Source organism: Amphiprion ocellaris, chromosome 9, assembly GCF_022539595.1.
Source record: "Amphiprion ocellaris isolate individual 3 ecotype Okinawa chromosome 9, ASM2253959v1, whole genome shotgun sequence".
Lineage (NCBI taxonomy): Eukaryota > Metazoa > Chordata > Actinopteri > Pomacentridae > Amphiprion > Amphiprion ocellaris.
Genome location: NC_072774.1, coordinates 5,367,424 through 5,393,690, shown reverse-complemented (window position 1 = coordinate 5,393,690; position 26,267 = coordinate 5,367,424). Strand labels below are relative to the sequence as shown.

Sequence of the window (26,267 nt, the reverse complement as noted above, 5' to 3'; positions counted from 1 at the left end):
CCTAGAGTTATAATAATAAAATAATAAATAAATAATAAAATATCTAAAAGAATGATATTTACACATCTGGAAAAGAATATATATACAGTAGTGCCATATTACAGTTGCTAAAGTGAGAGTAGGCAAAAAAAAGCAGAGTATTGTTCACAGTGCAAAAAATATTGTACAGAAAGTTAATAAAAAGTCAGCAGTATTGTGTTTAGTTGTAGTATTGTTTTAAAGATAACATGCGTTACTCAAGCAAGACATCCAGTTGGTTCTTGGAACAAACGTATGTTCACTTTTATAAATGTAGGAAAGCATCTATTAAACAAGACATGGAGAATGATGTTATTTTGATTAATGTTATAAACTTAGATTTAACAGACAGAACTGCATGTCTCACATCTAAAAATTGGAAATCCGATTATTTTTTCTGTTTTTGCAGTTTCTTGTTCAGATAAATGGTGTAATTTTGGCAATTTTTCATAAAAATATGAATAAATTCAATAAATTTCAACCCTATTTTGCGTTAATTTGTCCAGGAGAACTGCATGTCACGCATGATTAATCCAAGGAATGATTTTCACTTTATATCTTTGATAAATGGAGTCATTTTGACTGTTTAAAAAAAAAAAAAAAAAAAAAAAAAACATAACCTGTTTTTCAAACCTGCTGAGACATTTTGGGATTTAGAGAGTTACACGGCATCCTTTTGACATCATAAATTAGAAAAAAAAGCTATTCTTTTCCAGCTACTATCAATCTAAATAAATCCACGTCTAAATATAGCAGCATAAACATGAGATTTACTGGGACACAGCTGATCAATACTGGGACACGTGCAGTAAGGTGGGTATGAAAGTGGGTTATGTTATGTGAGGTCGCTCACCGGATGCAGGCTGGGCTCCGGGCTGGCATGAAAGCTGCAAAACAATGACATGTAATTAATATATCTGACAGCACATTAGCATAATAAGCGATCACTGTGTGTGCACTGTGCAAGTAAATGAGCTGAAGAGTGAGAAAAAGGCACGAAACCCCCGACAAAAGGCTATTTCTGTGTTAGAGTGAAGATTATCCAGGCCATTATGTGGATTAAGGTCAAGGTTAGAGGATAAGGAGTGAATGTAATACCTGGTGCAGCAGAGAGAAGGTGCAGGTGAGTGTTTTATGTACCTGCTTTGTGAAGGATTGGTTGGAGAAATGGCAACTGGCGGAGAGACACAGAGTCAGTTAGTGAATAAAAACACAGAAACTGAAAAGAGGCATTGAGGGTTTTGTCAGTTTATCTTCATTTATCTGCACTCGAGTCCAGACGTGTTATTATTCTGCTGCTCAGCTGCTGCCAGAAACTCAGAACTTCATTCATTTGTGCTGCGGCAGCTGAGTGACAAATCCAAATCCAATAAATAAAAGGTGTTTTGACACCGACTCTGACAGACTTTTCGGGGTTTGTAATCAGCGTCTGATCGTTTCTGTTGTGAGGCAGAAGCTCCGAGCCTCTGCGGTTCACAGAAGGAGGGGAAATTATGGAGGAGTGAAGAGTACAGCAGGTGCTTTTGACAAAGTAGGAAGGCGACGCTTCAGTCCAACAACTGGGAATTTTGAGCACTTTAAAAAAAAAAAGGAACCAGAGCTGCTGTCGGGCAAAATTCAAATTACCGTTTAATAGGACACGTTTTTAGAGAACAACCTGTGGAGGGGCTGAATATGTTGTCTGTAATATCATACAGCAGATTCATCAGAAATACACGGAACTGAACCTGTATGTGACCTTTATGGCAGCAGACAGCTGCTGGTAGTCACCACTGATAACACTCACCTTTGCCCAGCGACTGAGTTCGGGAGGGGTATCTCTTGCTCGGCCTCCTCTCGAAGGTGCTGGCTCTCCTCAGTCGGCCTCCATGAGTGGCCTGATACTCCGTCTTTCCACTGAGACAAACATCGGATTTATTACTGAAACTACAGTCAGAATGTTAACCCTCCTGTTGTCTTCATTTACGGGCACCAAAAAAATTGTTCCCTCGTCTGAAAAAAATCCAAAAATTCAGCAGAAAAATTCCCCAAATTTATAAAAAAAAATTTGCAAAATCTTCAAGAAGAAAATTCCAAAAAATCCCTTAAAAGTTTCCCTTAAAAGTTTTATTTTTTTTTAAAAATCCCCAAATTTGGCAAGAAATAAATATTTAAAATTTTTAAAAAAATAATAGAAATAAAAACTGTAAATATTTTCAAAAAATGAATAAAAATCTTCCAAAAAAATCCCCAAAATATCTAAAGTGATTCCATATATATCAGTAAAATTTCTAATATTTTCTTTAAGAATATTCTGAAAAAAATCAACCAAAATCCAGCGAATTTCGCTGGATTTTGGTTGATTATATTATATATATATATTTTTTTTTTTTTTTTTTTTTTTACACATTTTCAAACTTTGAAACGGGTTAATTTGACCCACTGGACAACATGAGGGTTAAAAAGGTACTGAGCTGCAGTCTAACTCAGACTACAGGGTTTAACCTTCTGAACCCAAGCAGTTTCTGGGCGTTGCCTCACATTTTTCGGCACTGTTGAGTCATTTTTTACAGCAATATAAGATCCTGTACCTCTATGGAAACAGAACAACCATAACTAGAAGTAGAGACAATTTTTTTTGCAAGCTCACATGTGTTCACACTGGAAAAATACAAGGTGGCTCCACATACTAAAGGTATTTTACTATTTATATGTTTAATGTGTTCCTGTAATTGTCTCCTCTCTGCACACAGCCTGCAGTTCAGCCGAAAACTAAATGAATTTTTGTCACATGACTGTTGGTCACAGCTGAGTCACTCATGAATTCACATTTGCACCAAAATGCTTAAATGTTTTTCTTTTTTACAGAATCTATTTAGTGCAAAAGGTTTATTTCTGGCGAATTTTCAAATAAAACCTCTAAAATAAAGTGATTTACTGAAACACTGTGATTTTAACCTTAGATGTGGTTCATTTCACAGACAGAATTGCACATCATTAGGATCATCTGAAAGTTGAAAATCCGATGATTCTCTGTTTGGACAAATTAGGGTAATTTTGTTGACTTTTTTGCTCAACAGTTCTTTCAAGACAGCAGACAAGTTTTGAGGTTTAGAGTCATCGGATGTTTCAGATTAATTTTCCGACTTTCTGACTTGTCCTTGAACTTCTCATGTGTGGTGCTTCCATCATGAAAAGTAACTAAATCTAAGCTTAAAATTGTGATGTTTCATTAAACTTACCTGATTCTACATTTAAAAAAAACAAAACATGTTGCTCTACTTTCACCAGATGCTGTAAAAAAAAAAAAAAAAAAAATTCTGAGCTCAGAAACAGTAAAACAGAGCAGCAAGTTGTTGGAAGATACATTCAGCATGGTGAAACATCTTTCTACAGCTGGCGTGCAATGGGGAGAAAACAGAGTTTGAATAGGTTGTAAAAATGTAAATGGTAAAATATCTGTAATATGTACAGTCTAAAATGTTCTTTGCAGTGTTATTAACACCTGTAGACACTTGGAAAAATGTGGCACATGTTCATTCCAGGTTTTGTTTTGTTCTGTAAAATAAATGATCACAAAAATTCCACTTTTTTGGTATTTTTTATGATTTATGGTATTATAAGTCCTCCATACTGCACAGATAAAGAGATTTCTGAGTTCTCTTCACTTCTAGTCATGCTTGTTCTGTTTCCATAGAGGTGCAGGACTTTACATTGCAGTAAAAAATGAGCTCAAAGTGAGGATAAATGTGACAAGAGCAAAAAAAACATCCAGAAACTGCTTAAAGGGTGCAGAGGGCTAAAAAAAGAGGCAGTTTAGGAAAGAATTGTTGCACTTTCACTTCTTAAGGAGTCATAATAACAGAAACTTAGTCTATAAAATAGAATACAGTATTTAAAACCTCATAATTTATCAGAAAATGTAAGAAATGATCCAGAATTCGCTCTCAATCTGACCTGCTCTTCATGTATTTCCTTTTAACTGACTTGAACTTTCTAACTCCCACGCCCACTGACTTCCATTATGATTAACAATAAAGAGCTGAAGGTGACGCTGGTTTGGTTATTATCCAGGATTCCATGACACGCCGTGCAGACGTTCCTGTTTTTTCACTTCCGCTGCTGCAACACGAGTCGTAAAAGCCGAGCGCTTTTCCACTTCTAACTAACGACAGGTAGATGCCCTTCAACTGGGAGAATTTGCTTTGACCATCTCTGATAATAGTCACAAGAAAACAAACAATACGAAGGGAATATCTCAGTCGCCATAGGAACAGCTCCATGTAACCATAGATACAGTGTAACCATAGATACAAAGGCTCTGTTTCATGTGGCACATAATTCCCCCCATATGCTGGGAACTACTCCGACTACCTGCCTGAGCCTCCTTCAGCTCGCCCTTCAGACTCATGGAGGGCAGGTGTGTGAGCTCACTTGAATCTGAATCGAGATCCGAGTCGCGTGAAGTCGCTGCGGTTCGCCTTGCCCGTGGTTGGCTGACGTAGCCGGAAGAAGGCGTGGCTCTCCACGGCGCACTTCCACAGGTGTTTGCAGCTCTTGGCGCTGGCCAGCTGGAACATGAAGGTGTGTTCCTGCTCCCGGCCCTGCACACAAAAACAACCGCTAGATTTGTGGATTTTCTAAGAAGATACACAAAGTTTGGGGTCCATTACAGCATTAACATCATTTAAGTCACTGAAGTGCTGCAATTAACTAATCGTTTATTCATAAGAATGCTATATTTGTTATAATTCCAATGATCATTTTATATTTATGCAGTTTTTCAAGCTAATTAACTCCCATTTTTTACACCAAAACTGATGACTTTTGGGGTGTTTGAACTGTTATTTAGTTGTTTGGTCTGAAAATGGTGAAAAATGTCACCTACAACCAAAAAATATTCAGCTTATTGTCATAGAGGAGGAAAGAAACTAGAAAATATTCACATTTAAGAAGCTGCAATTAAAGAATTTAGACTTATTTCCTTAAAAAGTTGCTCAAAACAGTTAATTATCAAAACAGCTGATAACTAATTGATTTATCGTTGCAGCTCTATTCAGAAAACACTTGATTTAATTTATATTCCATAACAGTATTAATACCATTTATGTCACTGAAGTGATTCAATTAACTAATTGTTTATTGATAAGCACGTTATATTTGGTAAAATTCCAATGATCATTTTGTATTTACACAGTTTTTCAAGCTGATTTACTCCAATTTTTTTATACCAAAACTGATAGCTTTTGGGATGTTTGAACTGCTATTTAGTTGTTTGGTCTTTAAAATGTCAGAAAATAATGAAAAATGTCATCCACGACCCAAAAATATTCAGTTTACTGTCATAGATGAGGAAATAGACTAGAAAATATTCACATGTAAGAAGCTGCAATTAAAGAATTTAGACTTTTATTTCCTTAAAAAGTCATTCAAAGTGGTTAATTAATTATCAAAACAGCTGAGAATTAATTAAATAGCTGATAACTAATTGATTAATCATTGCAGCTCTATTCAGAAAACACTTCATTTATTTTATGCTCCATTACAGTATTAACATCATTTACGTCACTGAAGTGCTGCAATTAACTAATCATTCATTGAAAATCATGTTATAGTTGTGATAATTCCAATTAAATTTTCAAACTGATCAACTCAAATTGACATTTTCAGATGTTTTGTTTGACCAATTATCCAAAACTAGGGCTGCAGCTAATGATTATTGTGTTTATTATTTTATCTGTTATTCGAGTCAGAAAATGGCAAAAAAATAAAAAAGTCTTGGGGTCACTTAGAAATGTTCTTATTTTTGAAAGAAAAGCAGTTTTTTTCAATGAAGATAACATTAAATGAATCATAAATCCAGTCTAGACATTGTTAACGTGGCAAGTGACTATTCTAGCTGGAAACGGCTGATTTTTAATGGAATATCTCCATAGGGGTACAGAGGAACATTTCCAGCAACCATCACTCCTGTGTTCTAATGCTACAATGTCTTAGCTAATGGTGTTGAAAGGCTAATTGATGGTTAGAAAGCCCTTGTGCAGTTATGTTAGTACATGAATAAAAGTGGGAGTTTTCATGGAAAACATGAAGATGCCTGGGTGACCCCAAACTTTTGACTGATAGTGTATTTGCCGTCAGAATACAGAACACACGAACCTGATCGTCGTCTTCCACCACCACCAACGTGAGTCGACTCTTCTTGAAGTCCAGTCGAGTGATTTTTGGCCTGGAAAACACAAAATGAACCACAAAACCAACATTTAAAAACTATTTTATTAAGATTTAAATCTGATCTGACTGATAAATCCTTTTTGGTGATTCTTAATCAGCCCCTCTAACCTGTGGTGTACCTCAAGGCTCTATCATAGGTCCTTTTATGTTTGTTTACATTATAAGGTCATTTCACCTCAATTTACCAAATTTTTAAAAAGGTTTACACCTCACCATCTTCAATATGACAGATTTATTGTTAAAATGGTGACCACTGATTAAGTTGACCATCTGGGCTCATAGTAACGTTAGTTTTGAGTTAAAAATTCCGAAAGAAGGCTGGATCATGGCGATTTTTGCATTCTTTTCTTTGCATAAATCTGTGTCAATGTTTGAAGTGTCATAACTTGAGGAATAATGCAGCTACAGTCCTGAAATATTGCACTCATTGATTTGCACATATAATCTTCAATGGCAGAACCTTGCTTTGATGGAACAATACAAACCAGATATATAATAGTGCAAATTGGTCAAAAAATTCCATGTTTTTTACTACTCCAATTTTCCACCAACTATAAAACCATTATTTTCATTTTTCCTGTGATTGGCACCAATATTAGCTTTAAAAATGTAGAGTCTGGTGCCAGTTAAAGTCATACTTTATGAGAAAGAAAATACTGAAGTTACATTTTTTGCATTTATGGCCAACATATTTCCTAGATCTCTACTGGCACTTCAGGCCAAACAGGATTTCTTACTGGCGGCTCCAAAACTATGGAACAAGTCAGTGTTCTTTAATTGATGTCAATGGTTTTATTTGTCTGATGTTGGGGAGCACTTTGTTGTGTTTAAATGTGCTCTATAAATAAACTTGACTCGATAAAGACTCTGCATTAGTGCCTGAACTTTAAGTGAGATGATGATGGTGGTTTGCAAACACTTTAAAGCAGCTTTCCAGATTCATTTTGGTTTTCATGTCACGTCTCCAAACTCATCCTGTCCCACTCCTACATCCAAAAACCACTATTTTATACATAATATATTTATTTTTTGATTCAAATATGAATAAATACATCTTAAAAAGTCTTATTTTGCTCATTTGCTCAATTAATAGGAGAACTTTTTTTTTTTTAAATCTTTAAATTAATTTGATCTAAAACCAAATAAAAGCAGAAATAATTCTCATTTGGGAAACTTAAGCCATGAAATGTTCCAGTTTACTCTACTTTTGCATTTAAAAAATGAGATGAAATACTATTTGTCAATTCTCTGCAATATTTTTCTGTCAGTTACTTAATCTGCTCCTGATTTCAGGTGTAATTTATATCAACAGTTACTAGAATCTGATCCTGGAATAGTCACAAATTAAAAGTGTGTCATGCAGCCCTATAACTGCGTATTTTATAATATTTTAATGAGATTTTGATGTTGTGTGCTCATTTTGTCATAAAAATTGAAATAAACAGTGGGTAATGCAACTGTTGCCTAATTTTTAAAATGCATTTTAATGAAAATCACATCATATTAAAGATGCATTCATTAAAGAATAGTGGAATGCTGTGATGTTCAAAAACCTTTACAAACTGAATGGTGAAAATAACAGCATATATCTGGATATTATTATAATTTTTGGCTAATTTAAACACAGTTGATGTTGCTTTACAGTCGCACACTGTAAAAGAAGAAATCTGTATTTGAAAAAACACACATTTTTGATGTGGACACTTCATATTTTTAATTTCTTTTACAGTCAACATCTAAATTTAATACTCTTTTTGTGATTTTACTTGTTATCATGTGTAATTAAAAAGCAGGGAAAATAACAGTAAATTGTTCAAATATTTAGAGTTAAAAACTATTCAAATTATATTTTTTAGCAAATGATTTCTGTGTAAAATACATTTTTACATTTATTTGCAATTTTTCAAACCATACTATGCATAACTTTCATAATGTGGTAAAAGAACAAAATACCGTTTATAAAAATACTGACCTTTGATGTGAATGTTTTGACCTATTTTTTTAAATTTTTATGGCTAGCAGAAAAACTGCACACTTTTGCACAAACTTTGATGACATTCTGATGTTTTGTGCTCATTTTTGTTCTAAAAAGTAAAATAAAACTGTACTTTATGTCTCATTTTTTCATGCATTTTTTAGGAAATCTGACAAATTTGGGGAATCACAACATATTACAGATTCGTTTGTTGGACATACCAAAAGAAAAGCCCAATCTTGTTGGAACCCTCGAACACCAAGATGCCCGTCGGAGTGAGACCCAGTGCATATTCTCCTCCATCCCGGCCCTGCACACAGAAACATTCACATATTTACTTCTTAACTCACCTGTAGTTTAGCAGAACATTAACACTGGGTGGTACGAACCTTGACAAAGTGCATATCTACGCCGTAAAGTTCCAGCCACTTGCATTTGTTGAGAAAAGAAATCTCTGCCTGCGACGGGCTCTTTCCCCTGAGGACAGAAAATAAAAGAGAATTTACATTTTTCCTCACTGTGGGCTTGTTTTTCACTGGAATATAAAGTTCTACACCTCTGTGGAAACAACACAACCATGACTAGAAGTAGAGAGAACTTAGAAATATCTTCTGTCCAGTATGACCCAGTTATCATACAATATATCATAAAAAGAAGAAAAAAAGTTGATATTATTGGATTATTTTTGTGCCAGAATTTGAAAAACGAGCATGTATAACAATTATCATTTATCATTACAGGAATAAAAGTGGTTCTTCATACAATAGATGTTTAACTCTTTACATTTATAACTTGTTTCCATACTTGTCTGCTTATGAGCTCTGTGTAAACACTGCCTGCAGTTCAGCTGAAAAGCCTCTGAATTTTTGTCATGTGACTGTTGTTCACAGGTGAGTCATCCATGATTTCTCATTTGCACTGAGAAGCTCAGAATTTTTTGTTTTTTACAGGATCTGTTTAGCGCAAGGTTAAGTTTGGCGACTTTTCAAATGAAATAAAGTGATTTAATGAAATATTGTGATTTCAAGGTTATATTTCATAAATCTTTCTGCATGTTACACATAATTAGGACCTTTTGATACTTGAAAATCCAAAGATTCTTTCTGTTTTTACAGTTTCTAGCTCCAATAAATGGTGTAATTTTGGTGATTTTTAAAATTTTTTTTCAGAGAGTAAAATAAATCGCCAAAATTATATCATTTATCAGCTATAAACTAATGTTCTTAGATGAACTGCAGGCAGTGTTTACACAGAGCAGCATTTTTAGTCATTTCTAGACATGCAGAATACACTGACTTTGAGGAAATATTGTGATTTTTTTTACTGACAGAACTGCATGTCACATAACTGAATGTTGAAAATCTCAAAATTCCTTCTATTTGTATATTTTCTGGCTCCGATAAATGGCATGATTTTATTGTGTTTTTTTTTTTAACCGACAGCAGATTTTGGGCATCAGATGATAAAATAATGATTTTATGAGTTATCTAAATTGAGAGAAATTTGTAAAATTTTTCAAAATAGATTTTAAAAATTAGATTAAAATAATTTTACACTATAAAAAAGCTTTTACCATTAAAATTTTCTTTACAAATTTTCAAATCTGAATATACAAAATTGTATTTTCAAGTGAGGGTGATTATTTGTTTAAAAAAAAAAAAGAAAATTAAATAAAGTGAAATCAGTGTAATTTTGCAGTCAAACATTGTATAAAAACAAATAAATGATGTTAAAAGTTGTTGATGCTACAATTTTTGTGTGTTTTTTTCCCATGTTGAGCATGTAAATGAATATTTTTTATTTGTGATTTTGCTTGTTGTTGGTAATTTAACCAAATAGGGAAAAAAAATCTGTAAAATAACTGGAAATTGTTCAAAAATATACAGCTAAGAACAATCAAAGCATATTTTTAATGCAGAGTACATAGATTCTGATGAAATATCATGACTTGTCACAGAACTGAATGTTGAAAATCTGAGGATTGTTTCTGCTTTTTACAGCTTTTATGTCTTCTTTCCCCTGAGGACATAGAATAAAACACTTGCTGCATGCTGGGCTGCTGTACTAATCTCAGAGGGAGATGCTCAGTGAGGAACAGTTTGGCTGCTTCTGTGATCGACTCGGCCTTGGCCTGGCGTGGATCGTTTGGCCTGCGACGTGTTTGTAATCTAATCCAAGATGGGAGCAATCAGGACCGCTGGTGGGTTAAACTCTGCCTGGAATCAATCAAGGACCCCTCAGGGATTAAACCCGTAATCCTTCATGCAGATCGCTGACGGGGAGGCCGAGGAGAGCGCAGGGGGACGCTGAAATTAGACGCCCTTGTCAGTGGAAAACGCTGACAGACCTCAGCAGAATGACTTCCTTCTCTGCTCGCCGCTCGGCTTTTTGCCCCACTTGTTCCACCCGGCGAGGAGGGGAATGAGCTGGGGTCAAATCACCGGCCGCTGGACGCCCTCCAATAAGCTGCTTTGACACAGCAGCAGCACTGTGGTCAACTAGTGCAGATGGCTGCAGAAATGTTTACTAGTGCACAAGAAGCCTCCTGTTTTAGCATTTTAACTGTCCATATCATAGAAAAAAAACAACCTTAAACTTGAAAAAAAAAACTGTGAAATCCGACAGAAAAAAATAGTTATAAAACAGTGGAATACTGTAATGTTCAAAAACTGAAGCAAAATGGTGAAAATAACGACAGATATCTGTAACACAGCAGTATTTTTCACCGATTTAAATACAGTTAAAAGGTGTAATGTTACAGTTACACATTGTAAAAAGAACAAGTTACTATTTGAATTTTGTTGTAACTTTATTTACAACTTTAGACTGTTTTTTTTCTCTTTTTTTTGACAGTCAGCATCTAAATTATTACTTTTTCCTTTTGATTTTACTAGTTAGCATCTGTCATAATAATATAAAAAATTTAAAAAAACAAAAGGACATCTGTACAATAACTAAATTCTTTTTAAAAAATTAAAATCATTTTCAAAAAATATTAAAAATTTCATTTTACAATTTTAAAAATATTTTTTTCTCACAAAAACAGCAAATATCTGTAAAATGATAATATCTTTAGCTGATTTTAATACAACTAAATTGTGCTATTTTACAGTAATACACTGTAAAAGCAGAAATTAATATTTCTAAAAATATTAATTTTAAGAATTTTATGGTCAAACTGCACAAAATAACAAATTACAATTTTTAAAAATACTAATTTTGGATATTTATATTATTTACAGTTTTGACCTTTTTTCTCTGATTTTATTATTACCCAACAGTACATATACAGTACTTTTTTACAGATTTAAATACAGTAAAAATAGTGCAATTTTATGGTACTTTAATCAGCTACATTTACAAAAATACTGACTTTTGACACAGACATTTTTATTTTTACAGGCAACATGTAAATTAATACTTTCTTCTGTTATTCTATCAGTTATCTGTATTCAAAAAAAGAAGAAGGAAAATATTTAAAATAAGAATTGAAAAAAATACCGTTAAAAACTCGTAAAACACACTGAGTATTTTTACAGTGCCGTAAAAACGCTGCAGCTTTATTCTCACCTGAGATCCAGCCACCTGCTGAAGATGTCCGCCTCCATGGCTGCGCTCTGTTTGGGAGTGAAACGAAACTCCGACACCAGCTCAGGTGAATGTTCCAACGGGTCGCAGTCTCCCAGCTCACCTGGAACACAAAGTATAAATACACAACAAGAACCTCAAACTCACACAGTCATTAACACATGAGCTCCCCTGGAAACAGGATTTGTGAAATTTTGGGGGCGTCTCTGAAGTATTTGCTATTTTCGCCGTGTGTTTCTATTTTCCTGTATCTTCCTTCTCATATATCATCCTAAAGTTAGACTATAACTGGTGTGTGATTCATGCATGAGAATGATTCATCAGTGATTCACTTTAATGTTTGAACCCTAAAACCCACCGGCTGGTCTCAAAGGCATAATTAAAAAATAAATCACCTTAATTACATGATTTACGAGAGAAAGAAACCGTAAAATCATCAAGTTTTTAACTTTCCGACGGTCTTTAAATGCATCACGCCTGAAGAAGTGCAAAAAAAGATGCTTAAAATTGTGATATTTAATTGAAATTACTTTATTGTTTTTTATGTATTCAAATATATATAAACAAATAAACAGTTTGGACCAGATTTTGTAAAAAAAAACCAAAACAAAATATATATATATTTTTCTTTTTTCTCAGTTGAACTCAGTGTTTACAAACTGAAGGGAGATGACAAATATGGAAATAAATTAGAGTGACTGAGAGCAAAATAAAACATACTGGAGCAATAAAATAAATGCAGCAAGGCTCAAAAATGGTATATAAGTCATTGGAAGATACATTCAGCATGGTGAAACGTCTTTTTTGTCATTTCCAGTGGAGCATGACAGCAAAATATTACAAACTTGAGTCACTTTTTCCTCAAAGATCAGAGGAGAAAACAAACTTTCTTGATGTAAACTACCATAAAACAAAATGAAAGAACAAATTTTTCTTATATTATTATTATTATTTACAGAAGTACTGACAATAAAAGTTGAATTGAGTGCTTTATAAAAGTTCTATGTGTTATTTCTGACCACAAAAAAGTGAGAAAAGTGAAGCACCGCGGTGCAGCTGCATCATTTACTGTTGGTCCAGTTCTTTAAAGCGAGGCTGTATTTTAAATAACATATGAGAAGTGCGCTCAATGCAACACACTTTTCACTTCAGCTGCAGCCTTATCAAGTCTGATATGAGCTAATGGTGGCTAATGTTAGCACTCTTCATACTGATGTTGCTCACTAAGGCTGCACATTAACCTGCAGTCACTTCAGAGCTATTTCTGCATTTCTGCGTCGCTAAACTACTGATTTTAAAACCGCAATGTCAACTAAAAAACACTAACCAAACACTACTTAAAAACTTAACAGCTGTGATGTGAATTTGACGATATTTCTATGTCAAACAAAGAAAAATAAACTTAGAGGCAATAGAAAGTCCTGTTCAAATGTACCCATTCATATCTGGATGCAGAGAGAGTCTTCTTCCTGAAGCATTTAAAGGTACAGACACTGAAATGACCCATTAGAGCTGGACTAAAACCAGAAGCTGAATTAAATTAAACACCTTTGCAGGATTTCTGAGCTGAAAATTGAGAAAAACATTGATTGGACATGTGAGATTTTCATTAATTTGTGAAAAAAGTGGAACTTTTTACATATTTCTGACCTTTATGTTCCATCACAAGCCCAGAGATCAAGATTAAGTCTTTTCTTAATATTCATATTCACATTCTTGCCTTCCAGTGACTCTGTCTTACTTTACCACATCATTTTGTTTGTAGTTTTCCTTTTTATTGTCACACATTTATGGTTTTTGCTTATTCTATGTGTCACATAGAACATTATTTAACATGGAAGTCACTTTGTAAGCCTTGTTTTGCAAATAAATAAAGTTGATTATTATCATTTTCATCAAAGATTTCTTGTTTTCTTTGCAGCGGTTTCTCAAATCACCACAACTGCAGATCAGCTCCGACCGCATTAGCACCAAAAATGAATAATAATGTTCATCCCACAGCGGAATCGATGGAGATTAATGACTTCCCGGAGCGATCACTGAGAGGAGGGCGTGAAAAAGTCTCTGCAGACAGAGTAAATGAGCAGAAGTGAGGAGAAGTTTACTTACTTTGTAAACAATACGCCGCCAGCTCTACTGACACATCATACGGACACTTCAGCCTGACGGGATGAAAGAGAAGCGGTGAGCTGCTTTCTGGTTATGTGGTGTACACCATGTGTTGGATGAAAATAAAAAAGGAGTGTGTGAATGCCCTCCACTGTGTGTGTCTGTGTGTGTCAAGGAGGAGAGGAGCAACCCTTTTCCTAAAATAAGCAGCCCTCTGCTGTTCTTGATCTTGAGCTTTATAATAGAGCTGGACTCTGGGGACGAGTGGCCCAGATAGCGGCAGGAGGAGGGAGACGGCTAGCGCTGTCTGAAGCCAGCGTTTGTGTGGAAGAAACAGCCGCTGATGTGCAGGAGTCCCACAAAACTCCGGTGTAGGTGACCTGCTGCTGCTGCTGCTGCTGCTACAGGTGTTTATTCCAGATACGATGCTGCTGATGACCTCCGGACGAACCGAGCAGCTCAAACTGACTCATTTGGATTTTATCTTTGTGCTCTGCAGCTGTTAAACTAAACATGACAGTCGTAGCAAACTCCTCATGTAAGAATATTAACATTTGATAAGTGCAAACTGTTTGATTTTTGCCTTAACCCTCCTGTTGTCCTCATTTATGGGCACCAAAAAAATATTGTTTCTTTGTCTGAAAAAAATCCAAAAATTCAGCAAAAAAATCCCCAAATTTCTGAAAATTTGCAAAACCTTCAAGAAGAAAATTCCAATAATTCCTTAAAAGTTTTATTAAAAAAAAAAAAAAAAAAGAAAATCCCCCAAATTTGACCAAAAAATTCTTGTAAACATTTTCAAAAAATGAGTAAAAATGTTTTGCATGTATATAACAGCATATATAATCTTGTTGCGTGTATATTTGTGCTTTCATTGTGAAAAACAAACTTACTTGCCAGACAGAATATCCTGCCGAAGCTGCAGCACAAACAGATACCTGTCGGTGCACAGATAAACAACACAAACAGACGAGTGAGACATAAATCAATCCAAGTATCTCGAGCCTCTCCTCATCTCTGACACGTAATTTGTTTTAACAAGTCTCCGTCCGGCCGGCCTTGATTTCAATCTGCCCACAGCAGCAGAGTAATTAGCCCCTCGTCCCCTTTGGACCTCCACACCGGAGGCTCCAGAGGAAACCGTGGATGATTTTTTTCTTTTTTTATTTTTTACCTTGTAAATTCCTCTCGCAGGTTATTTGGCTCCGAAGAGTAAAATTTCACTCTGAAGAAGAGTCGGTACGGCGGACCCTCTGAAAGAAACAAAGAGAAACGAGCCTGAAAAACCTGCTTCTGATTTATTTCATGCATTTAACCTCATCCATCACCCGGCTAGAAGTCTTTATCCACTCGTGTTTCTCTACTTTCTTTGAATATTTCCTTCCAGTTTCACCTGAACACCAGCCGACATCCATCTCTGCTCCATTCATCCCTCTGCTGCAATCTGCAGAGCAAACAAGGCTGCAGTTCCTGATGCTCACGCTAATCGCCGTGGCAACACTCCATCACCTGCTCCCCCACTTAGCTGCTAACACACGCACACACAGCACTGGCCGTTTAACCTTAGAGCAGGGGTGTCCAACATGCGGCCCGCGGGCCAAAACCGGCCCTCCACAGGGTCCGATCCGGCCCTCCAGAGGGTCAACTTTGTAAAGACATTAACTGCAAATTGGAACTTTGTAAAACTATAAATGTAAAATTTTTTCTAGACCTTGACAAGTTGTTTTGATCATTTGTTCTATTGCTCGTTTTTGTAATGTTTTGTCTTGTTTTTGCTGTTTTTTTGTCTCATGTTATTGTCGTTTTCTTTCTCGTTTTTGTTATGAAGTGAAAAATAAACATATTTCAAACATGAAATCATTCTTGTGTGGGCAAAAATAGAAAACAAACAATAATATAAATGATTATTTTTAACCAAAATGACAAAAATGGCATAAAAACACATTGATTCTTATACAGATCCACTTATGAAAGAGTGTAGGGTCCAATCACTCGATCATCTAAGGGTGAATCAGAACAACAACAACAACAAAACAACACTCTGAGGAGGCTCCAACTCACCTGGGATCTGCTTCTTGATGGGCTTGGACATGTCCAGCCAGTGCTGCGAGCGAGAGACGAGAGCAGGAAGGTGAGAATGAGGTTTTATCAGCTGCACGGCGACAGAAGCTAGAGCTGGTTACTCACCGACACCTGATCCGTGTCCATGAACTGCAATCCGAAGTAGTCGGTTTCCACCAGATCTATGTGGTACATGATCTGGTCGAACAGGTCCTGGCCTTTGGATTTGCTCTGAAAACCAAACAATAAAAAGTCATTATTTCACCGCTGCACGTCTTCTTCAATGGAAAAAAGGATTTGTAAAAGCTGCACCACAAAGCAAGTTAAACAGACTCCGGTTATCTTTATCTGGCGCCACGAAGCCAAACAGTGACGATAATCTGGTTATCAGAGACTTAAGTCAACCTAAAGGTTCTGAGTCTGGCTCTGAAGAGAAATGTCCAATCAGGTAATCAGTTTTTTGAAAATGACTTACAACTATTACACTTACTATCACTCCAATCGTTCTAGAATGAATAATTCTTTCCAAACAGCAGGTCAGTTGGTAAAAATTCCTGTATTTTTTCATATCTAAATATATATAGGAGATAAAAAAACATAGTAATGTAAGTTAATACCAATATTGTGGAGCAGTTTAACTTCTCCAGCATTAAATCATGAGTAGCTCCGTCTACAACTAGGAAATAAGTGAGTTTTCCATTAAACTGAAGTGCTGATTAAATGAAGACAATTTCTCTTGACTCATCTTGTCGTATAAATCTTATAACTGTGCAAGACTTCTGTTATTTATCAGTCTGTTTTGGGATTATATTGCCACACAAAGGCCTACAGAACAATAAAACTGCTTTCAAACATCTCACAGTCACAGAAAAAATGTATAAATAAAGCACAGATGGCTGCAGTTTCCTCCCCAACTCTCGTTTTTCTGCTCTTCAGGGAAAGAAAAGAGTTCAGATGGACTCTATAAACTCCTGACCTCCTCAGAAACCTCCAGTCTGTCTTCACACTGAGCTCCACGGGACCTCATGAGGCCGCTGGAGCTGATTTCTAAGAGGACTGACCCCTTGTTTTTACATGCTGCTGTCTCAAACTGAACCTTCTTGGGCCTGAAAAGTCAGAGTTAAAGCTGAAGTCTGTCCAGATGAGGAGCAGGAAGCGGCTAAAATGTAAGAATCCCAGTCAGTGAAGCACAAACTGCAGCATCTGGTCCTAAACTTCCTCTGGACTCTGTGCCGTCCTGACCCACGCCTGACCCAGGCCTGACCCAGACCTGACCCAGGCCTGACCCAGGCCTGACCCAGACCTGACCCAGGCCTGACCCAGGCCTGACCCAGACCTGACCCAGGCCTGACCCAGGCCTGACCCAGGCCTGACCCACATAGAGCCCAGTGGGTGAGCACAGATGACAGCCTTGTACTTTGGATCCTGATAACCGGCAGAAACTTCCCGGTGAGCGTACGAATGTTTGCAGGAAATCAGTGGTATTAAGGGATTGAGGACAGAAAGAAAAAAAAAGGCTCCTTCTGCAGCTTGTAGTTTAGAGAAGCTGATTGGAATCAAATATTCTACTCCTCTTCTTCTACCTTGTGTTTCCGCTGCACGGATATAAATAAGTAACCGGTTTATCAAGAAAATAATTGAAAAATAATTACAGCTTCAATTAACCCTTGTGTCGCCCTGCGGGTCAAATTGATCTGGTTTAAAGTTTGAAAATGTGGGGGGGGAAAAAATCACAGTGAAACTTCTGATGTTCACATTTTCAACATTTTTGGGAAATCTTTGAACATTTTTTGGTGGAAAAAAGAAATGTTAAAAATGTTTCTTTAAGAACATTGACATAAAAATGACGATTTTTATGTGAATATTCTTAAAGAAAATATTAGAAGTTTTACTGATATAACTGTAATCACGTTAGATATTTTTAGGATTTTTTTGGAAGGTTTTTATTCATTTTTTGAAAATATTTACAAGAATTTTCTTGCCAAATTTGGGTGATTTTTTTTAAAATAAAACTTTCAAGGGAAACTTTTAAGGAATTATTGTAATTTTCTTCCTGAAGGTTTTGCAAATTTTCAGATATTTGGGGAATTTTTTTTCTGAATTTTTGGATTTTTTTCTGACAAGGAAACAATATTTTTCGGTGCTCTTAAAACAACAACACAACCCAAGGTGACATCTTCAGATATCTTATCTTCAGTTCAGACACCCAAAACTCATCAGTTCAATGTACAAAACATAAAAAAATAACATTTAAGAAGCTGCAGCTATTCAATTTTTGCCCTTTTTGCTTTAAAAAAACACTTAATTGATCAATAAACCACTGAAATTGCTGCAGTTTTCTATAAACCGATTAACAACTTTACATCCAGTTGTTTTATTTCATTAAATAAACTGTACTGTTACAGCAAAAGCACACAAATTTATGTGTATTATTAGTTTTACTCATTTTAAAAAGCATTTTATACTACGAATAATATCATTGATCCTTTTGTTCTCAAATATTAAATTCATCACCAACTTTTTTTTAAATAGGAAAAGTCTAAATTCCCTGACTGTAGCTAATTAAAAGTAAATATTTTCTGGTTTATTTACTTCTCTCTGACAGTATTCTTCACCATTTTTTGACATTTTATAAACCAACACTATAAATCAGTGTAAAAAACATAAAATAACATTCAAAAAAAGGTTTTGCCTTTTTTGCTTTCAAAAATACTTAAATGACCAAATAACTACTGAAACTGTGGCAGATCTTCAACTGAATGATGAACAAAAGCAGAGAAAGTCTAAATTCTGTTTTCTTCACTCCTCTGTGACAGCATTTTTCATCATTTTCTGATATTTTATGAACCAAACAACTAACTTTCAGTTCAAAACTAGTCAATTTAAGATAAACAAAACCCAGAGAATATTAACATTCAAGAGGGAAAAGTCTAATTGTTGCCTTTGTGCCTTAAAAATAACCAGCTAACCACTGAACCTGCTGCAGATCAGTTTTCTAACAACTGAATAATAAACAAATAAAGAAAAAGTCCAAATTCTCTGATTCCAGCTTCTTAAATGTGAATATTTTCTCATTTCTTTACCATTTTCTGAACCAAACAAATGAACCATCAGTTCAAAACTAGTCAATCTAGTGTAAATAAACAGAGAATATTAACATCCAAGAAGAAAAAGTCTAAATTCTCCAAGTGCAACTTTATAGATATGAATGTTTTGTAGTTTATTTTTATTTCCTCTTTTATTATCCTTTCTGACATTTTCTGAACCAAACAACAAACTACCAGTTCAAAACGATTAAATTTAGTGTATTTTTTTTAATATTAACATTCAAGAAGGAAAAGTCTAAATTCTCTGATTCCAACTTCCTCAATATGAACATTTTCTATTTTTTTAACCATTTTTTGACATGTTGTGAACCAAACAACTAACCGTCAGTTCAAAACTAGTTAATTTAATGTAAAACAAAAAAAAAAAAACCAGATAATGTTAACATTCAAGAAGAAAAAGTCTAAATTCTCCAAGTGCAGCTTCTTAAATATGAATGTTTTTAGTTTCTTTTTATTATTTTCAGGGCTTTTTTTATCCTCTGTGACAACATTTTTCACCTTTTTCTGACATTTTCTGAACCAAACAACTACCTGTCAGTTCAAAACTAGTCAATTTATTGTAAAAAAAAAACAAAACAAAAAAAAACCTGAGAATATTAACACTAAGGAAGTAGAAACTATAATTTTTTTGCCCTTTCTACATAAAATAACTAAATAATGACAAATTAACCATTGAAACTTGTGTAAATTAGTTTTCTATCGATTGATTGATTAATGAACAACGTACAAAAAATCTAAATTCTCTGACTGCAGCTTCTTAAATGTGAATATTCTTTAGTTTCTAAACCATTTTATTTCATTTATATTTATTTCATGAAGCAAAGAACTAACTGTCAGTTCAAAACTAGTCAATTTAGTGTAAAGAAAAACTGAATCTTAACATTGAGGAAGTGGAAACTAATAATTTTTACCTTTAATGAGCAATTAATCACTGAAACTACTGCAGATAAGTTTTCTATCAATTGATTCGAGAAGAAAAGAAGAAAAAGTCTAAATTCTGAATGAATATTTCCTGTTTTAATTATCTTCTTCCGTGACAGCATTTCTCACCATTTTCTGACATTTTCTGAACCAAACAACTAACTGTCATTTCACAACTAGTCAATATAGTGTAAAAATATGAATATTTTCTAGTTTCTTTACCATTTTCTGAATCAAACAACTACTAATTAATGGGGAAAGTAACTGACAGATTGCAGGAGCTGATTGAAACCAGTCCGACTCTGTGATTATTTCTCTCCTCCTGCTGCTGCTGCTGCTGCTGCTGCTGCTGCTGCTGCTGCTGCTGCTGCTTTGTGTTTCGGCCTGAAGTGACAGACTAATGAGCTCTAATAGGTGAGTTTCAGTGCACCTGTATCGGTGCCTGTGGGAGAGCCGGAGCACATGAACAAACTTGTTCCAGTCACACCTGTGACTAAGCCTCGGCCGGCCGTGTGTCGCTCTGAAACCTCCGGAGAAGCTTTGTGTCGCCGCTCTAACCTCCCCGCAGGACCCGAGGAAAGACTGGATGACAAAGCCGAGCGTTTAAGGAGGTGACGCACCGAACCTTCGACGTGAAAACGTCTTCTGAGCGGCCACACATGCCCACACACCGGAGTCCCCGCGGTGCCCAATCAGATCAGGGATTCAGGGAATACAGGGGGGAGGATGATGAGGCCACGGAGGAAGCCGTAAAAGAAGATTACGGAGGGGGGATGCAGGCGAGCGAAGAGCAGAAAAGATGCTGCAAGCAGGAGGAGGAGGCGGCGGCTTCAGGTCCGTCTCAGCTCCCTGGAAGCGACGTGATGAATCGGCCGATCACAACACCATCTGGAGCTGCATCCCTCTGCTGCTCTACACCCAGAGACTCTCTACTATGTAGGCCACTGTGGTACTACAGGAGGGAAACTTTGGGGAAATCTGTGCCGTACACTATCAGTCTGAACTTAGAGTTATTACTGATCAATCTGTTGCTGCAATTCATCGATTGTTCAGTTTAAGACGACAAAAATCAACAGCTCTGGTGCCAAGATGATGTTTTGTTTGACCTACAGTTCAAAAGCAACAAGAAATTATAACATTTTCACATCTAAGAACCCAGAATGCCTCCAGGATTAATCGATTAATCGCTGTTTGAGCTCTAATTTGAGTCCTTAATTGATTAGTTGCTTGAAAGTGATGGAAAATAGTGAAAAATGTCATTCAGTTTTGTCTACAACCCAAAGATATTCAGTTTACTGTCACAGGAGGAAAGAAACCAAACTGATTAATTGATTAATCACTGAGTGTGGTTGATTTGCGCTCTAATTTGAGCTGAGCACCATATTTGATTAGTTTTTTCTTCTATAAAATGTCAGAAAATGGTGAAAAATGTCAATCAGAGCCTAAGATAACATCAAAAAATGTCTTGTTTTGTTGTCAGCAACCCAAAGATATTCAGTTTACTGTTATAGAGGAAATAAACCAAACTGATTAATCAGTTAATCACTGTGCCTGGTTGATTTGCGCTCTAATTTGAGCTGAACGCCATATTTGATTAGTTTTTTCTTCTATAAAATGTCAGAAAATGGTGAAAAATGTGGATCAAAGCCCAAGATAATGTGACAATGGTGAAAAATACCAATAAAATCTCTGATTCCAGCTTTGTGAATTACAATGTTTTCTTGTTTCTTTGCTCCTCTATGACACTAAAATGAATATCTGAATATAATTTTTCACCATTTTCTGACATTTTAAAGACCAAACAACTAATCGATTAATCAAGAATATAACTGATACGCTAATCAATGACGAAAACAATCTTATTTGCAACTGGGCCAGCTTAATTTTAGGGTTTTGTGGAGAACAGAAACATATTCTACACCTGAAACTATATGAGAAACTGCTTCGTGAATTTGAATGTTTTCTTGTTTTTATACCGCACTATGACAGTAAACTGAAGATCTGATGACGTTTTTCACCATTTTCTGACATTTTAAAGACCAAACAACACACTGATTGATCAAGAAAATAACTGACAAACTAATCAATGATGAAAACAATCTTTAGTTGCAGTCGTAGTGAAGTAAAACTGTATAGAATGGACTCCCTGATTGCAGCTATACTTAAAATGTGATTGTTTTCTATTTTTGACATTCTTTTGTGACAGTAAACTGAATATCTGATGACATTTTCCACCATTTTCTGACATTTTAAAGACCAAACAACTACGCGATTAATTGATAATAATCTCTATAGACTAACTGATAATCAAACTGTGGTATTTTTAGTGTCATTTCCGCTCCAGACTCAGTAAATCTCAGTAACCTGTTTCTCACACTGTTGCATTAGACCACCATGAGGCTTCACAGGGACCCCGTGGGGGCCCCGGGCCACACTTTGACCCTCACTGCTCTACCAGTACAAACACACGCAGCTTCACTCACGGGCAGATCCACGTTCACGTCCGAGCCGTCCAGCAGCAGGACGCGGCAGCCGATGCTGCTCCGAGCCGCTCCGGCCGCCGGGATGTGCACCGACGCCCCTCCGGTGACCACGGCGGGCGCGTGGACGACCTGCTGCTGGTGGGCCAGGAGCAGGGGGTTCCCGGTCACCCCGCCTCCCCCGCCTCCTCCCCCTTTCCCGTCCCGCTCGTCCCTCTCTCTCGTCTGGAAGCGGCTCCGGGAGCGGCGGCTGAACGTCCGGCGCAGAAAGCCCATCATCTTCCCGATCCAGCAGGCGAGCAGCTCCGCGCTGAGTCCGGGGAAGCCGCTCCGCTCGGCGGCCGGGGCTCCTGCTGCTCCTCCCCGGGGCGAGGAGTCACTCCGCAGCCACGGAGGAGACTTCAGGGCTGCCGATCAGTCCTCGGCGGCTGCGGGGGACTCCGGCCGCATACTAATGAAACTACCGCGGATCCAACCAGTTGATTTGGAGGCTCCGGTCCGGGACTAAAACCGGAGCAGCCCTCCTCCTTCTCCCGTCCGGTCCGCTCCGCTCCGTGCACCTGCTTCGCTCGCTGTTGCGCACCGACTCTAAAATCCCGGAGAAGCCGTCCGGCGCTGCGCAGCGGGAGCCTGAGTCACACGGAGCCGCTGGAGGGAGGGAGGAAAGTCGGATCAACCTCTGGACCGGACCTCCGCTGCCGGTGGCTGCCCGTCGTTCCCACCGGCACCGAAACTCGTCCACCTCTCAGGTAAAAGTCAACCAGCGAAACTGGACAAACAGCCTCGTCTGCGCCTGCGTAAAAACACAGCGCAGAACAAACTTCTGCTCCTGCCGCCTGCTCGACCCGCCAGCACCGGAGAAGCAGCGCCGCCTGGCTGCCGCGGCCCCGCCTGGCTGAAGTGGAGCACATCATTAGTGGTTCCCAAGCTGGGGTCCACGGATCTCCGGGGGGTCGTCAGAGGGTCTCCAAGAGGTCCAAGGTGCAGAGATGGAGATCCATGTCCAGATCTGTCAAAAGTTCAATCACACTAACTATGCAGCTTCTTTCATCCGTTTTAATGAAACTTATAGTTCATTTAAGGTGACAGAGTCTTAATACAGCACAAACACAAATTCATGCACAGGAGAAATACAATAACACAATTTAAAACTATAAACAAATCCAGAATAAATATATGGCAAAGAACCTTTGCAAATACTTTAACCTTTTAAAATGTTCAATTTTTTAAAAACTAATACTTACCAAAAATAAGGAATGTAACATTTTGAACAGAAAACTTTCAGTAAAACTACCACTTCTAACCAAATGCCTGCTAACCAAGTCCAAAACATCCAGGACCATAGTTTAATTTATAGATTTTTTTCATATTATTTACAACTGCTTGGATTTTGCAAAATATTTCTACATGTTTTAGATTTATGTCCCCATTCTTCAGGCTCCTTTACGAATATTTTACACCTTCAGTCAAACTGCATTTTGTGCAGCACCTTTCATGCATTTCAATGTGATTTAAAATGCTTTACAGGTCACTGATGAGCTCAAAAGACACCACAAATACAAACTCGTGCACACTATAAATAAAAAAAAAAAGATTTAAACAGGGAATAAATCACTTTAAGCAGCCAAAGTTAAAGTCGTCTAATCAAATGCCAGGAGGTGGGAGGTTTTTTTTTTTTTTTTTTTAAGATCATGAGTCCAAATTTCCCACAAAACATCTCTCATCATATTTTATTCATAACTGATTGATTTTGCTAAATATTTCCAAACACAAACCCTCATAAACAAACCTCCACACTGCAGAGAGTAAAACATCTGACAGAGAAACACTGAAAAACTGTTTTGTTTATTATTTCTTAAGTTAAAACCATAATGTTAAACTGATATTGAATTTAAAAAAATATCAGAATAAGCCCATTGATTACCCTCATATGGAAATCAGTCTTATGGCTTGTATTTATGTTAAAATATTACAGAAATCAGAAAGAAATAAAGCACATTTTTAAATTCCCTGCCCACCTGAACACTGAAAAAAAGACTAAAAAGCTAAACAAGAAGTAGATTTCTTATAAATAAAGAAGAAAATTGAAGGGAAAATAGAAAAATAAAACTTCCACATGGTAATCAGAGTCATCAGTGGCTGTGCACATCAATCTTTTACTTTCAAATTCAGAAATAAACACACATTTCCGACTCTGTGAAGTATCCAAAAACATCCTAAAACGTCCCTCCATGTACACCAAGTTTTCCTGCATCTTCCTGTTCTGGAGAATAATGATTCATCTCATCTGGGCTGAGTTAATGTGTTAATTTTTAACTGCAGACTGAAAATATGAGCTCAGTGGAAGCTACAGGCCTGTTTCCTCTTCAGCAGAAACACACAAACCCCTCAGGTGTTCATCTGTCTGCACAAAACCTCTTACAAATGTGGGGTTTGGTGCTTTCATCTGTTGGTTCTGATGGTAAGTTTGCTCACCGGATCTTTTGTAAATATTAAACTGCGTGGAAAAAAAAGAGCTGCAGCACAAGAATATCATCATCGTAAACCTGTAGAGGCACCTCAGTCCTCACGGCTGTTACATTTCGTTATAGTGTCTTTCTTTAAGCCAATATTTTGTCATATCCAGACTGTTTTAGCTGATTTGCGATGCTGAGATAGTTTCACTGATATGATGCCAGATTTAGAGGCACTCAGCTGAAGGTTAAATAAGCACAATAATTCAGTGAGCAGCTTCAGTCTGCAATAAAATGTGGGGAATGGATTCCATAAGATACCAGAAAGCCTTTGCAGAACCTAAAGAGACATATACGGTAAAAAACTGAAATTAGCACACCCCTGTGCTTTAACACTTCACTGTTAAATGATTCAAATCTGTGCTCCTCTCAAAAATCACACTATTCCTAAGTTGACAAGTGAATTATATCTTGTTATGAGCAGTCAAAAACAAAAATGAATCCACCTGTGATCACTGAAATTAAACTAGGGAGTACACTGTGATTTCCAATCAGCCTAACAGCATGAATATAGTTACAAAATGAGCTGTGAACTGCAGAAACGTCTCAGTTTTGGACCTATTAGCTGTGTCTATGTTGGTATCATGGCTCCACACGGAGAAGAATTGAACACAGGAACTGAAAAATCTGATTGTGAGACTCCACAAAGATGGAAAAGGATATAGGAAGATCAACTAAAAGTCAATGAAACTCAGCTGCAATAGCAATCAGGAGGTATAGAAGGAGCCGTAGTACCATTAATCATGGCTGCAGGAGTCGTCCTCCTAAAATGACTCCACAGAGAATGAACTACTTTCACAATCTAGCTGTAAAAACAGCTGCATCAGATTTGGTGCAGGAGTTATCAGTGGAAATCAGAGTTTCTGTGAAGTTTAAACAGGTTTTAGGATCAACATCTACGGACTGAAGACAAGGAAAAAGCCTTACTTGCCTCTCTCAGCTGAAAACTACAAGATGAAATGTGCAGAAAAGCATGAGAAGAAGCCTGTTGAATAGTGGGAACACATTCTTTGGTCAGATGAGCTCAAGATAAATTAGTTGGCCAGCATGTTTGGTGTGAACCTGACCAGGACTACCACAGTGGATGCATAGTCCTGACAGTGAAGCACGGAGGTGGAAGTATGATGATATGGGGCTGCATGAGAGGAAAAGGTATTGGGGAGATGATATTTATAGATGAATGTCAGAGGATAAAGTAAAATACTGGCTGACAGGATGGTTGTAGAAGAGGAATATTCCAGCAGGAGAACCATCCAAAGAACTAAATCACACACGAGTTTCT

At 36.8% G+C, this 26,267-nt stretch overlaps 1 protein-coding gene across 1 annotated transcript in view; it reads right to left on the bottom strand.

Moving 5' to 3' along the window:
- epb41l4b (erythrocyte membrane protein band 4.1 like 4B) overlaps positions 1-23,328 on the bottom strand; it is a 37,124-nt gene extending 13,796 nt beyond the window's left edge. The window contains 14 exon segments of the mRNA XM_023262576.3: positions 872-905; positions 1,159-1,192; positions 1,805-1,914; positions 4,432-4,601; positions 6,157-6,226; positions 8,428-8,516; positions 8,596-8,683; positions 11,777-11,897; positions 13,904-13,956; positions 14,797-14,841; positions 15,078-15,156; positions 15,965-16,007; positions 16,091-16,195; positions 22,476-23,328. Of these exon segments, the coding sequence (XP_023118344.1) occupies positions 872-905; positions 1,159-1,192; positions 1,805-1,914; positions 4,432-4,601; positions 6,157-6,226; positions 8,428-8,516; positions 8,596-8,683; positions 11,777-11,897; positions 13,904-13,956; positions 14,797-14,841; positions 15,078-15,156; positions 15,965-16,007; positions 16,091-16,195; positions 22,476-22,751 (1,317 nt within the window). The 5' untranslated portion in view covers positions 22,752-23,328.
- Positions 23,329-26,267: the final 2,939 nt, after the last annotated feature.